The following is a 16,486-nucleotide window of genomic DNA, read 5'->3' as shown; positions in this document are numbered from 1 at the left end:
ACGCCAAATAATCGCAGACTGGTTGGTGTCAGCGTACCACCTGAGCAGCACGAGTTGGAATCCTTCGTGCTGAACCGAAGCCAACTGGCAGCCCGCCAAGCGGTATCCAGAGATTTGCAGGAGTTTAGTGGTGACCCAGAGGACTGGCCGTTGTTTTACGGCACCTTCATCCTTTCATTCCTTTCATCAACCTGAGTTAATTGTACAAGCGATAACCTTTAAAATCAGAAGTCTCCCTCCCTCTGATATGAATCGGCTTGAAACGTTAGTCGATTTGGCTCTCTCTGTTGAAAATTTGCGTGCTACGATAGAGGCATGTGAGGTCAACAATTTCATGCATAATGCATCCTTGAGAAACGAACTAATTAACAAACTATCTTCAATTTTAGCAATGCAGTGGGCGAAACATGCACGCGAATTAAAGTCTCAAACGTTGGCTGATTTAAGCACGTGGCTGTACTCTGTAGCTGAAGATGCTAGTTCGGTTTTGACATCTTCGTCGCCAATTCGAAAACCAAGAAAGAATGATAAATGCATCAACATTCATGCCAATTTAGAATACCATAGCTCATTGCCTTCAAGTACGGTCACGGTGTCTCTGATGGAACAATTTTATTTATCGAAAATTAGCATCGCTAATTTTTGCACCATTCGAAAGCTGGAACTTTCCCCTTTCATTTGAGCCCAAATTTGAAATAATCCACCGGGGGGTCTAGAACATTTGATTTTTTTTGAAGATTTTTTAACCTTTTTAATGGCATCTTTCAAAGACAAAATCATGCTTATAGCTGTGAAAACGCTCGTCTTCCCTTAAGCATAAATCCAACATCATATGTAAATTAAATGACTTAAGAGGAAATTTCCTTGGCTACAATTTTGTAGAAGACATAAAAGTGATACGAATTGAGAGAAAGGAGTTGGAATGTCACAAACAGAGTTATTATTATTTCATTTGAAAAATCTAATAAAACTTCTCACCACTGATTGTACTAAGACCAAAAAAAGTATTCTACGGGCTTTGTTATTGATTGTAGCGTGTATAAATGTTCGAACGATTTATTTAAATTGAAAAATCAATCTTTTACATAAAATTGATCAGGATTATCTGAAGTTATGAGCATTTTTGGGGTTTTATTATTCCGGATCAAATATCAAATACTTTTTTTTTGTCACTCCGATTTTTCTAAAAATCCCTAAGTGGGGAATAAATAAATTTTAAGATATTTTAAATAAAGTTTGATACATTCTTCGAAAATTCAAACAGTTGAGAGAGCGAAAAACAAACTGTAGAAGAGGGGAGTAATATTACCTGTCATTTAGAATTTTTTTCAACTGTTTGATCTTAATTTTCTCGATTGTTTGATTTCGTGCAATGTACATTGCATACAAGTTTGTTGCAAGCCAGCTTTGGTTCAATTTTTTCTCCAATGTATTGAAAATTTGAATTAATTTTTATTTTTAAACCCATGTTTTTTTATTCTGTTTAGGAAATTTGAAAAAAAAATCATCAATAAAAACAAATGAAAATTTTCAGAAAACGAAATAAAAAAAAGTATAATTTCAGATCTGACAACTCAAAGTGAATTGAGAAAATATTTTCGGATAATAGTACTACATCTAATCAACCTCTTGAAATTGTTGAAAACAAAGTTGATGTTGAGATATTGTAATCTTCTTTTTTTCTTTTTATAAAGAAATCAATGAAAGACATTAGGTTCAGTTCATGTACTTTTGAGAAAAATGAACAATCTAGAATTTTGTTTTACAAATCTAGACCACATTTTTACATACACGAGTGCCTCCAAAAACACTAATTTATGCAATAAAACATAAACAATAGGTTAATTTTTTTTTAAAATTTTATATATGACACTTTATCATGCTTGTGATACCCGTGTCTAAGGTTTTACAATCAATCAAAAGTGAAAACTATGAAAACCTTCAGAAATCATCAAAAAGGATGAAAGATTTCCAACAAAGATGATGGATTATGAAATCCAGGTGAATTATTTAAAGTTTGGGCTTAAATGTAAGAAGAACATCTATTTTTTTCTAGTCCTAGATGTTTGTTCATAAAGTATTCAAACTAAATTAGCTCAAAATATAAATAACTAAATTTTCAAGACGCGGCAGACAATTTTTCTAGAATAAAACCTTTCAAATGCTTATAACTACAGATAATCCGACTAAATTTCATGTAAAAGATTTATTGTTCAATGTAAATAAACCGGTTTGAACATTTATACACTATACAATCAATAACAAAGCTCGTAGTATACTTTTTCTGGTCTTAGTACAATCAGTGTAGGGAAGTTTTATTAGATTTTCCAAACTAAATAATAATCACTCTGTTCGTGACATTCCAACTCTTTTCTCTCAATTTGTATCACTTTGATGCTTTCCACAAAATTGTAGCCAGGGAAATTTCCTATGAAATCATTTAATTTACATATGATGTTGGATTTATGCTTAAGGGAAAACGAGCGTTTTCACAGTGATTAGTATGATTTTGTCTTTGAAAAAACCATTAAAAAGGTTAAAAAATCTTCAAAAAAATAAAATGTTCTAGACCCCCCGGTGGATTATTTCAAATTTGGGCTCAAATGAAAGGGGAAAGTCCCAGCTTTCGAATGGTGCAAAAATTAGCGATGCTAATTTTAGAAAAATATAGTTTTCTCCCAGAGACACCGTGACGGTGTCCAATTCCCAACAGCATAGTAGTCAGAGCGTAAGGCCGTTTCAGCCCAAGGAATGTGGCGTATGTAAAGGCTCGTGTGCTTCGATTGCCAAGTGTCAGAGGTTCATCGGACTAGATTATGATTCGAAATGGGCAGTGATCCGTGAACTGCATCTGTGCAAAAAATGTCTTCGACGTCACACCGGAATTTGTAGAGCACGATCCGTTTGCGGAGTGAATGGTTGCAATTCTAAGCACCATTCATTGATGCATAAGGCGTTGACACCATCAGCAGCACCGGCACCAGCTCCACGGAACTACGACGAGATAAACTGCAATATACATTTAAATCGATCTAGCGAGGTGTTGTTTAGGGTTGTACCTGAGCAGTTGCAGTTGGAAGGTTCACGTAAGGCGCTTTGTTTGAAGTGGACAGGCGATACTCGACGCTACGAGGAGAACTCGAGGGTTGTGAACCTTTGCATTTCTGGTGCCGGGAGTTCGAACTGTACAAGAGCTGAATTTGCCACCGCAGTCGTTAGTTGTAGAAGAGCTAATAGAGAAGTATCCCTATCTAAAAGGACTACCAATCCAATCTTATCACGGCGCCGTTCCGCGTATCCTCATTGGTTTAGATTACGCTCATTTGGGAAATACTCTCAAACTACGCGAAGGCAGTATCAACCAACCGATCGCTGCAAAATGCAGACTAGGGTGGCTAGTTTTTGGAAGCTGTGTGGAGCGCAAACCTGCAAGTGTCTATGCTAATGTTCACTACCTCCCGCGATGCGAATGCATAGATGATGAAGGACTGCACAACGCAATTAAGAATTATTTTTCTTTGGACAGCATGGGAGTAATGGAACGAGAAGCTCTGCTTTCAGCAGACGATCAGAGGGCACTTCATCTACTCCAATCGAAAACCATTCGACTACCTGAAAAGTATGGAGTTTGTCTCTTGTGGAAGTATGAAAATGTCAGGCTACCAGACAGTAAGGCGATGGCACTTCGTAGATGGGAATGTTTAGAGAAACGAATGTCCAAAGATCAATCGCTCGCTCGTATATTGAAAGAAAAAATTGAGGATTATTTAGAAAAGAAGTATATTCGCAAGTTAACGAAATCGGAACTAGAATCCCGTTTCTCACGGGTTTGGTATCTTCCGATTTTCCCGGTGATCAACCCGAATAAACCAAATAAGGTCAGAATAGTTTGGGATGCCGCGGCGAAGGCCCACAATGTATCGTTAAACTCAGTTTTATTAAAAGGGCCTGATCAGCTAAGTTCGCTCCTATCAGTTCTACTAAAATTTCGGGAATTCCGGGTGGCATTCTCAGGTGACATCCGCGAGATGTATCACCAAGTGATGGTAACCGAAACCGACCAGCAATGCCAGAGGTTTTTTTGGAAGGATGATCCTTCAGCTCTTGAGCCTAGCGTCTTTGTAATGCGTGTAATGACCTTTGGGGCCAGTTGCTCGCCAAGTTGTGCCCAATTTATAAAAAATACCCATGCGAAGAAATTTAGCGAACAATTTCCTGATGCAGTTGACGTGATCCTTAATAAGCATTACGTAGACGATGCGTTAGTGAGCGTAGAAGACGAAGAAGATGCTATAAGAATAGCGAGAGAAGTGTATGAAATTCACCGATCAGGATGGTTTGAAATCAGGAATTGGATTTCAAATTCAATTCAAATCAAATTCAAATTAATTCTGAAAAAAACTTAAATATTTGCTCACAACTTGCCACCGAGAAAATATTAGGAATGTATTGGGACACGGCATCCGATATGTTCAGATTTAAGCTATCCGCACGCCACGATCCTGAACTATTGGCAGGAGAACGTGTACCAACCAAAAGAGAAGTCTTGAGAACTCTAATGATGATATTCGACCCTCTCGGACTAATTGGACATGTCCTAATGTACTTAAAAGTGATCCTCCAGGAGATTTGGCGAGCCGGTACAGCTTGGGACGAAGCTATAGATAAAGATCTGTTCGATAAATGGTTGCATTGGTTGAAAGTCCTGCCTAACTTGGAAAATGTTCGTATTCCTCGCTGCTTTCGCGCATTGACCTCCGCCTCGCGTACAACACAAGTGCAACTTCATACGTTCGTAGATGCCAGCGAGAGCGGATTTGCTGCAGCTGTGTTCCTGAGATTCGAAGAGGGCAAATACGTAGAATGTTCGTTAGTTGGTACCAAAACACGCGTCTCACCATTAAAGTTTTTGACCATTCCTAGATCTGAGCTGCAAGCAGGAGTTCTAGGAGCAAGATTCGCTTCGAGTGTCATCAAGTCTCTATCTATCTCCATTTCGCAACGTTTTTACTGTACTGACTCCAGAAATCTGTTATGCTGGCTCAAATCCGACCATCGTCGATACAGTCAGTTTGTCGGCACGCGCGTGAGTGAAATATTGGAGCTGACAGACATTGGTGAATGGAATTGGGTTCCAACGAAGGACAATGTTTCTGACGACGGAACGAAATGGCGAGGTATTCCTGATATCTCCGAAGACAGCCGATGGTTCAGAGGCCCCCCATTTATCTACCAGCCAAGACAAGAGTGGCCTAAAACTCAATCGACTCTAGGAGCTACCGAAGAAGAACTGCGACCGAGATTGATGCTGCACTACGCTAGCTGCCAACCAATCATTCCAGTTGAAAATTCCTCCAACTGGGTCAAACTGTATCGATCGACTGCTATGTTCTTGAGAGCTGTTCAAAAGTTTATTGTATTCTTGACCATCAAAAGGGAGTCGCAGAAACCATGTGATTTATTACCGCTTAGTCGAGACGAGCTTGTCGCTGCACAAAACCTTCTATATCGCCAAGTCCAAAGTTATGTCTACCCCGAAGAGTATGCCTTTCTAGAGAAGTCCACAAATACTTGCCTACCGAAACGTAGTCCACTGTTCCGCGTATCACCATTCTTAGATGAACATCAAGTTATGCGCATTCATAATCGCGCAAAAAATTGCCAACACACTGATCTAGAATCCCAAAAATCCCATAGTTTTGCCACCCACACACCATCTTACCAAACTGATCGCAGAGCATTTCCATCAAAATCTACTACACCGTAATCATGAAACCGCTATAAATTGCCTTCGTCTACGTTACCATATCCCAAAATTACGAGTTCTTTTCCGTAGATTGAGAGGTGATTGCCAACAATGTAAAATCGCAAACGCCAAGCCTCAACCACCAGCAATGGGTGATCTCCCCATTTCAAGATTGGCTGCCTTTTGTCGACCGTTCACATATGTAGGCGTAGATTATTTCGGACCGATGATAGTCTCGGTTGGTCGTCGTTCGGAGAAAACATGGGGCGTGTTAGTAACCTGTCTAACAACCCGAGCAATCTACATCGAGCTTGCTCATTCCTTAACAACAGATTCCTGTATAATGGCCTTGAGGGTCTTCATGGTTCGACGAGGTGTTCCTGCAGCCATCTACAGTGACCGTGGAACGAATTTTATAGGAGCTGCGAAAGAGTTGTCAATTGAGCTCAATAAAATGAATCAGCACAAACTGATAGAAGCAACCGTCTCTCCAGACACCAAGTGGGAATTCAATCCGCCAGCTTCTCCCCACATGGGTGGTTCCTGGGAGAGATTAATCCAGACTGTGAAAAAGAACCTGCAAAATATGACGTTGATGAGACTACCGTCTGATGAAGTTCTACGGTGTGCATTGGCCGAAATTGAAGGAACCGTCAACTCCAGGCCTCTAACGTTTGTTGCATTGGACGACGAAGACTCATCTGTTCTTACGCCGAATCATTTCATCCTTGGATCGTCGGATGGTCTGAAACTTTTAGCCCTATTTGACGATAGTTCGAAGGCGTTGAAGAAATCCTGGCATACCTCTCAGTTGATCGCGAACATTTTCTGGAGACACTGGCTCAACGATTATCTTCTGTGTATTACACGAAGATCTAAGTGGTTCAACCAGATTCGTCCGATTGCCGAAGGAGACATCGTAGTAATTACGGATCCCAACTCTCCCCGGAATTCGTGGCGTAAGGGTAGAGAAATCGGGACAAGTCATGCCAAAGACGGACAAGTTAGATGGGCCGTCGTTCAAACGGCGCATGGTATATATGAGCGGCCCGCAGTCAAGATCGCGGTACTCGACGTTGGCGTTTCATCTAGTGCATCCCAGGAGGAACCTGTCCGCACTACCAGGGGGACTGTTGCAAGCGCCGTGTCGAATCCCTCGGCCGGTGGCTGTCGATCATCGACATCGAGACGTCAAGACGTGGAAAACGTCAAATGATCGCGACGGAAGCAAAGAGGAGAGAATAGTTTTCGGATGGGCAAAGGCTCAGCAAATAACGTGTCTAGTTTATAAAATTTACATTCTTCTATATTTCAAAGCTATCTGCATTAAAGTTTATATTCGTTAAGACCGAGGCTGCGAGAGGAGTTATAAAGTTCAGGATAGTTGTGCATAGTGGTTATCACTTCACGATACGGACCCTTTACATCCCGAGTCGATGGGAAAAAACTTATGAAAGGAACATAAATGAACACTAAATGAGAATTTTAATCGTCCTGTAATAAACCGATTACAAATTTCAGAAGAACGTTCTTTCATTCCCAAGTTGGCTTCAATCAACATACATATGTACATTAAAATGTCACAATAAAAATACAATAGGCTAACTCCTTTTAATTCCTTAAATATTTTTTGCAAAAACATCACTTAAATATATCCAAGCTTTTCTGAGAAATTTGGATTTTGATTAATGTTGTTTTAAACACTGTTGTTTTAAAGAACACTATGCATTAAGATTAAAGAGTCGACTGTTCTTATTTATTTTATTAATAGTTTTTAAAGGTTTCAATACCTAAAAAAATCTTCAATTCAATATTCGACATATAATAAGCCATATTAGTAAAACCAGAGCATCACAGTTCACTGACCATTATTCACATCAAATCATTCATATGTTTATTCATCTGATATCTGGCAACCACGTGTCCAATGGGTTGTAGATACCATAAGTAGTCCGATGTCTGGGAATCCAGAAGAACTGCTGGTGTCGGAGTGACCGTGTAGGGGCGGACAAATTAATATTTTGTAAGAGTTCGCTATTGTCGATGTTTCCGCTCAATACGTCGTATGTGAACAAACGCTGTAGAATTTTTCTTCTCCGAGATAGCGTATCTAAATGTATAAGCTTGCAGCGATGTTCGTATGGAGTAGCGATTTCAGGATTTCCTCTAGTTTTCTGAAGAGCGAAGCAGATAAAGGCACGTTGAACACCTTCAATGGATTGACTTAAGGTCGATTGGTAGGGGGTCCAAACAGGAGCTGTGTATTCAAGAATGCTTCTGACAATTGAGCAATAAAGCGTTTTGTGGGTGTTTACATCGTTGAAATTAACTGTATTTCGACGAAGGCAACCAAGCATTGCATAAGCCTTTGCAGTTATGGTAGTAATGTGCGTGTGGGATCTCAACCGACTATCAAATGTAACTCCTAGGTGCTTGATTGTTTCAATCCTTTCCAGGGGATGGTTACTCATAGAGTAATCATAACGAAGTAAGTTGGGTGATCTTGAGAAACTCATCAATTTACATATTTGTCGACATTCACCAGCATACCGTTTGTCATGCACCATCTCGTAACAGCGTTTATATCATTCTGTAGTAAAGTCTAGCGGTGACGTGATTGACCGGAAAAGCTGCAGATCATCTGCATAGAATAGCATTTGTGAGGTCATTTGATCGCCCAAATCATTCACAAAAAGAATGAATAGTAACGGTCCAAGATGACTTCCTTCTGGTACGCGATGGTATTTAAAAAACCAAGTTGTAATCCATACAGGTAGTCCCAAGCGTCGGAGTTTCTCTATTAGTAATCTGTGAGGCACTCGATCAGAGGCTTTAGAGAAATTAATGGAAACAACTTCTACCTGCTGACGTTTCTCGATTTCTGGCATCAAAAAATTAATAAATGTCATCAGGTTCGAGGTGGTTGATCGTTTTTTTTTCATGAAACCGTGCTGGACCTCACTAATTAATTGTTTCACGAACGGGTAAACAACATCGTATACTAAGGTCTCAAACACTTTCGTCAAAGAGTTAAGAATAGAAAAAGGACGATAATTTCCGACACAATGAGTGCTTCCATTCTTATGGACAGGCGTAATCGACGCCGTTTTCCACACTTGAGGGAACATTCTAGAGGACAGAGACAAGTTAAAAATTTTTGTAAGAAGAATCGCTATGGCAGTTTTTTACAAACAACGGTGGCAGATTGAAACGTTCACTGCGATCAATGCATCTTCATAGACTTCAGTAACAGATAGTCTAAGACTAGGAATATTCACGTTATATGGCGGTCAAAATGCAGAGGGTAGATCCGAGGGTAGTTCGTTTTCAATTTGAAAAACTGAGCTTTAGCTTGAGCTTACTATCAACTACGGTCCACCTACGGCCCTTCCTGGCCAACCAGCAAACATTTTTGTAGGTATATTTCTCAACAACTTTGTTATACGTTTTATATACATTATATGTAGAATCACTAGAATGATCGTTTGAAACTCGAAAAAACAGTATTTACCTACCAAAGTGGAGGCAGTATACATACATATTTTCAACTTCTAGCTTAAGCGATTAGAGTATATGATTTGGACGATATTCGACACCATATTCATACATGCTAGAGAGAACAAGGTTTTTTTTCTTTCAGTGCATGCGAGCCGTTGTCAGCGACAATATTTGCTGCCTATGTCATTGGGCAATTCTTGCAAATATATGTATCATCTGATTTAGAGCAATCTGGTTGCACTGATGGTCGCAGAGAGAACAACGAAGCTCTTCTCTCACTTGACCCACGCGGGAGAAAAAAAAGGGACGAAATCGTCTTCATATCATTCATTCATATCATATTATCATATCCGATTTAAACCGTTTAATCCGACCTTGAGTAGCGATGTTTATGACCTTTTACTTGCGTTAGTTGGAATTACGATTCGCGGTAACGTTTTTAATGACTTGAGTTATCATTTTTAATGCGATTTTATGTTTGCTGGGCAATGGCATCATGGTTGCACTCCGTGATTGGTTCGAGATAATCACCATTGCACAATGAACCAAATGAAAGGTGCTGGGAACAAGCATCACAACTGTGCAGTTTTGAGAATCTCCTACTTTTATTTGAACCTATAACGACGCCGGCCGAGTCCATGTAGTCGATAGAAGGAAAGGGAAGTGCAGCACATGTGGCCATTTGTTCAGCGGAGGTCGGCTGTACGCCATCCCTCCACAAATCTCCACGCTTAATGTTTAGGAAAAGGTAATGTGGTATGTGAGATTACCTTGGTAGGTTAAATAACCACTTTGAACCTATGCTCCTAGTCTCCTATACTTCCTACGTTTCCTATTAAAACTCCTATTTGCTCCTACCCAGTGATTTTTGAAATGAATTTTCCGCTTCGCAGCGAAATAAATCCGGAGCGCAACTGCGAAATAGCAGTTGAAACAAAAATTGCAGCCGGAGTCGCCGAAAGTGAACGCGATCTTTGAGTGAGTTCCTTGTGATTCATCCGAAAGCTCCGAAAGCGGAAGAAACGCCCCTCGGACATCGTACCAGAGCACGATGCCCGAAGGGTGCATACATGGGATGGGATTCGGATCCGAGCTGCGCAGTTACAGTTTTTCGTCGTTTTTTTCTATACTTTTCTGCAGAGCCCACTGAAAATAATTGTGATCGTTTGAATTCAATAATAAATAAATATAAAAAATTTCAAATTGATTTTGACGGTGAATAAAATTTAAAATAAATCTTATGAAAATTTTAACAGAGTGTGTTTAAGATGTTTTTCAAAAGATTTTTAAAACGATAGAAGATAATAACTATCTTCTATCGTTTTAAAAATCTTTTGAAAAATATCTTAAACACACTCTGTTGAAATTATTGTATTTCAAAGACATTTTATATTGAAAAAAGGAATCAAAGTTTCAATAATTTTATGTTTATAAAATAATAAGATTTCCAAAATGTTTTTTCTAAGAACTTTGCAATAAAATTTCATCAGTAAAATTTGTTTGATTTGTCATTTAAAAATTTTTTGCTACATTTTTATATACAAAAGTTTTTTCTGAATTTATCATTTCTTATTTTTTATAAATTTATTGAAGAAGGAGTTTCGGATTCCAACATTTTAAAAGCAAGTAGAAAAAAAGGAAGGAGAATTTAAAAGAGTATTTTTTTAGTTTCTTTTTATTTCAATGGCAAAAAAAGAAATACAATAAATACATGAATATAACCATTGCCAGGACATAAAAAAGGAATTTCGGATTTGATACGAACGAAATGCTGATTCACTGTAAAATTAACTTTATTTATTTAAATATTCTTTTAATAAAAGTTTAAATATATTCTTAAATAATAAAAGATTTTTAATTATTTAAAATAATTCATGTTAAACTCATCTGAAAATGGACAAAAACATGAATAATGTATGAATACAAAAAAATAATGTATACATTTATCAATAATCAAAATCGCAAAAACAAGGTAAATCCAGTGATTTGACTGCATCAAATACATAAAGTTATTTTAGGAATCAAAATTTAGATTCAGATGGATCTCAGATTCAATTTTCACAAAACTGAGATTCAGATGTCAGATTTAGATTCGAAATTCAGATGGATTTCAGATTCAATATTCACATTTCAAACATAAATTAAGATTTCAGATTTAGATTTCAGATTCAGATTTCAAATTCCGATCTCAGATTAAGATTAAGATTTAAGATTCAGATTTCGGATTCAGATTTCAGAATCAGATTTTAGATTCAGATTTCAGATTCAGATTTTAGATTCAGATTTCAGATTTAGATTTTAGATTCAGATTTTTTATTTTTTAATCTCTTTTTAACTTAACTCTTCCTTTTTTTCTGGGATTTCAAATCAGGCTATGATTTCAGATTTTTTAGGTTTTTTCTCGTCTTCAAATCTTGTTTTAAATTCAGACATAAGAATTGAGGTTTTTAACGGATTTGTTTATTTAAACGGACCAGTTTGCAAAAAATCCATAACTGATTTTATTTTGCACTGTTCAAATTTTATTGTTCAACTTTACACTAGTAAAGGCTTGAGAAAAGGATAACAGAATTAAATCGACAGATTTGAAAAAATTGTTTTCAGAAAGCTGCCCGGCTGCCATCACAAAACAGTAGAAATGAAAATAACGAATTGAAAATTAAAATTGTCTACTTCAGAAACAAGAATCTGGAAAACTAAAATCAGCTCTTGGCATTCGGAAATTATATTCTTAGATAGGAAATTCCGACCCCGACCCGAAATTCTGAATTAAAAAATTGATATTTCTAAGGTTTAAGATTTAGGTATTATGCACTATTGTTAAGTTAGAAATCAATTTAGGAATAATAATATGAAATTCAAAGTTCCGAATCCACATTGCATTTTGATTTAATGTGAATTCGGAATTCAGAATATGGGTAAAAAACAGATTCTCAAGTTACTTACATAGAAAAACCGTTGTTGGATATGTTCTGGAATTCTGATTTCACTAATCACTTTCAACACCACAACAACAACTTTCACACCTCTTTCAAAAATAAATTTAAACTGAACTCCATTCAAACAATATCAACAAAAACAGCCAGCATTGAACAAGCGGGTCGCCCAGTTCCAATACATTGAAAAGCAATTGCGTCCATCCATTTCCATAGGAAAGGAACATAAAATTTAAAACTGTGTTGGTGCGTGAAGACCCATCTTCACTGCCGAGGCCCACCTCGGCAGAAGAAAGACCGAAAATATTCTAAGTTCGGAATCTCAAAGCCGGTGCGCCTTCGGAAAATCACCCATTTATTCATTTGGAGGCGGAATAATGAACGGGAATGAATTTTTTTCTTGCTGGGTAACGAGGCCTTTAGATGAATTCGCATGAACATGACTAATGAACGATTGATCTCTGTGAGGTTTAAATAATCACATTTTAACCCTTATGATTCTAAACTGTTTTTCTGTAACAGAGTGTAAACAACACAAAAAATAAATAACAACCAAAAACAGAAAAAAGGCATAGCAAGAAAAATAGATATTTGATTATTAACTACTGATTCTGGTCGGTAAGCTTTCAAAATTTCTCAACAGCTGAAAATATTTGTATATAGTAATTCGAAAAAAATGCTGATGTCATTCGTTTAGATCTAGCCAAACCCCGACCAAATTGAAGAATAAATGAATGGTTGGATAAAGCTAGTATCGAAAAATAAAATAAGAAAAAAAACCTCTCCCCTTATAAGAACAACCGGCGCTCTATAAAGATCTAGACCACACGATCCGCCGTTTCCGACAATTCCCGATTTAAAACGATTCAAAACAAGGCGCCATGCTTTCAGATTCATACCTTATCCATAAAATCCTTAAAAAAATAACGTTGAAAGTAAAGATTTATACTTAGCTTTGAATCCATGGTGCTGTAACCCCAGGCCCTTTTAAAATTTGACTTCATTCTGACCATCCGATCCAAAGATCTGATTTCTCTTGCATGAAATCTTTTGGGAAAAGCTATATGTCTGTGCTACATGCTCTTCAATTTTTTAATTTATTTTACTTCACACAACTTTCCGGAATAATTAGACCTTTTTTCTTAAAATTTTCTTCCACTGAAAATACGTCTGTAATCTAAGGGCGCAGCGCCTGCGATCAAGAATTGTGATGCGCTTGAATTAAACGCCAGCCGACTCAAAATATATTTTCGATAAACAGTTTCGCACTAAATTTCGTATAAAAATTTTGAATATATTTAAATTTTCCAAAAAGAAATTTTCCAGCTCCGAAAAAACACGTCTGACATTTTCAACCAACGCCTACTCTTCCGTTCGTTTTCATTTTGGAAGACTGATTGAAAAAACTCGACGAACAGATTATTTAGTACAATGCTCGAATGATTCTCGTGGTCTACCAGAGTAAGCGACATCAGCTGGGATCCTACTAGAATTTTTCCGTAAAGAAAATGAACTCTTGTAATCCAACTGACGACTACAGAAATATACAAATGGACCAGTGCTTTGCTGCATAAGGATTAGAAAATTATAAGACGCTTAAATAAAGGTAATAATTTTTTTCTTTTGGTTTTTAATTAAATGATGATATTTAGAATAAGCTCATTCTTATCAATATTTATCAACATTTGGTATTTAAAAAATAATAATTTCAAAATTTATAAAAATATTTCTTTTTCTAAAATGTGCATATAAAGTGTGCTTTTATATTAATCAAAATATTAACTTATCATTGTTTTGAGTTTTTAATGATGAATGTCAGTGACATGTTTGAGAGCTTTGGCATGAGGAATGCGAGTAACAACAGTTTATCCACGTATTGTGAGCTCTGCTGTTGCCGCTTTAGTTTTATCCTTTGGTTTCTGTTTCTGTTTCGGCTTCCTGGATTTTTTATTATTAGATCCACAGTTGTACCGGATATTGACCGCATCTATGTCAGATTGAGAAAATCCACTTTCGTTTCCGAAATCGCCATTCCACATTTGCTGGAATTGGAAGGAAAAACAAAGCGAGAATATAAAAGTGCTTTATACCGATATACTCATCTAGGTATACATACCCTGTTGTTCATGACTGGACTTTGATTGCTTCGAGCTCCAGCAAATTTTGAATAATGCATCACGCTTCCGTAGTTGTAAGGAATTCCGTAGGTGTCCACATCGTTTGCTTCGAATTTGCCAAAATTGGCCCTGAAAAATCCGTCGTCTTGGGAGAAGAACATAAAAAAAATAGTTGAAGAGTTTGACTAAAAGGTACATAGATTTTCAAAATACACGATATCCCGTAACAGTTTTTAAATGATCTATAATTCGGAGCTAAATATTTAAAAATAAAAAATACTGTACCTACATCCTTTGAAATCTATCGTGGGCCGAGAGAGCAGCATTAAAAAACTGTCCCGGTTCACCCAATTTTAAAGTACTTTTTTTCGTCAGAAAATATTTCTTTTAAAGTTATTCAATGTAAGATGGCTCATGACGGGGTGATATTTTTTATGAAACCCACTCAACTACATTTAAAAGGCATATGTTCATACAAACCACACATTCACATACGATGTTTGCCAAACTTTTCTAGTCGAGCCAAAATAAACTTACTTTGATACTGGGGATGCAGAGCGCTCCGATTGATTGAGACCCAGTCGTCCCGATCCGGCCTGGTGAACTCGTGATAGAATCCTAGTGCGTGCATCATTTCGTGCACGGGTGTTCCCAAAGAATTTGTGCAAAAGGGTGGCTGAAGGTTTATCTCATTGTACTGGTTGTTGTTCTGCCTGCCCACATACGAGTAGCAGCCAGTGTTGTTGCTTAAAATTTTTATCCAATGCCGATCAGCTGGCGTTTTCTTCACAAATCGTACGCACGTGTTTCGATTGAACTCTGCCATTGCATTGTTTATCATTCTCAGCTGATCTTGAGCTGGAAAAAATGTATTAAGATGTAATTTATTGAATAATTTAACTAATGATATTGTTAATCTGTCAAGAATCAATTTGGAAATCAAAGGTGGAATCACAAGGAACAGATAACAGGGTTGTACAAAGAAGATTGGAAATCATTTGACAAATATACGATAAAACTTACATGATCATGATTCAATTTTTTAAACAAAAATATGCATCTATCCCAGGACGATTTAAACTAAATAAAGACGTTGAATACTTAAAATGAAGGCTTTTGTTTTAGTGTTATTAACAAGACTTTTTATTTGGTAGAAAAAAATCTCATACATTTCTCCGGATAGTATTCAGCTGAGACTTAAAAAAAATACCTATTTTATGCATCTGTTTCGAAAGTTCGAATTGAAAACTGCTAATACACACGATCCCAGGTGTTAATGGAGTTGAATAATCCAGAGGAACTGTGGATTTCGAAGTGGACGGGAATTGATGATTTTGATTTGAAGTTGTATTAGGTATTTGAAAAGATGTCATACGTAATCCTGATTAGGCACCCTTTATGAAGGGATAAACTGATTTGATTTTCGTGGGAGGATAGTTGATTGTGTAATCGTGTTGGAGTTTAATTGAAATTGACTAATCTTCAGTTTTCGACATTCATTAACATTCTATTCAACATGCATCTCATAACAGCGTTTAGATTAATGGTTGCATAAATCGTTCACAAACAGAATAAATGTTAGTGACCCAAAAGTATATTGGAGCAGAAGTGAACACTTTTTTTTTTTTTTTTTATAAATTACTTTATTTGAAACGGCTCATACCTTTGAGTTTTAAGGAGCCAAACTCGTTTTTGTGTTTATAACAATTGATTACTTAGGTCTAGCACTTTTTGTTTCAAGAGGAGAAAAAGATAGAAAGGGAAATAGGAAATTGAAAAGAATTATAGACGGAGATCGATAGCTTTTAGAAAAAGATAAATTTCGAACATGTAGTCCAAATCTAGCACAGCTAACACATCCCTCACTGGAACATAGGGTGGTTTTCCTCGGGCCCGAAGGGAGTCTATCAAATTCGTTCTAGCGACAAGATGGACCTCGCACGACCAAACAATATGCTCGATGTCGTGGTAACCTTGGCCACAGCCACACAAATTGCTGCCAGCAATATTTAAACGATAGAGTACCGCATCCATGGAATAATGATTGGACATGAGACGGGAGAATATACGAATAAAATCCCGACTCAGGTCCAATCTATTAAACCAGGGTTTGAGGCTTACCTTTGGAATAATCGAGTGGAGCCACCGACCCATATCATCCTCTTTCCATTTGCGCTGCCAGTTGACAA

General features: G+C 37.2%; 1 protein-coding gene across 1 annotated transcript; it reads right to left on the bottom strand.

The window, feature by feature from the left end:
* Positions 1-14,045: 14,045 nt before the first annotated feature.
* On the bottom strand, positions 14,046-14,931 carry LOC129752748 (zinc metalloproteinase nas-13-like). The gene is made up of 3 exons (XM_055748518.1): positions 14,835-14,931; positions 14,297-14,442; positions 14,046-14,222 (listed from the first exon to the last, which is right to left on the bottom strand). The coding sequence occupies exons 1-3, from the start codon at positions 14,929-14,931 to the stop codon at positions 14,046-14,048; spliced, it is 420 nt and encodes a 139-aa protein (XP_055604493.1).
* Positions 14,932-16,486: the final 1,555 nt, after the last annotated feature.

Source organism: Uranotaenia lowii, chromosome 3 (assembly GCF_029784155.1).
Source record: "Uranotaenia lowii strain MFRU-FL chromosome 3, ASM2978415v1, whole genome shotgun sequence".
Taxonomy (NCBI): domain Eukaryota; kingdom Metazoa; phylum Arthropoda; class Insecta; order Diptera; family Culicidae; genus Uranotaenia; species Uranotaenia lowii.
The sequence above is the reverse complement of the archived record's forward strand: the minus strand, read 5'-3'. Positions and strand labels throughout refer to the sequence as shown.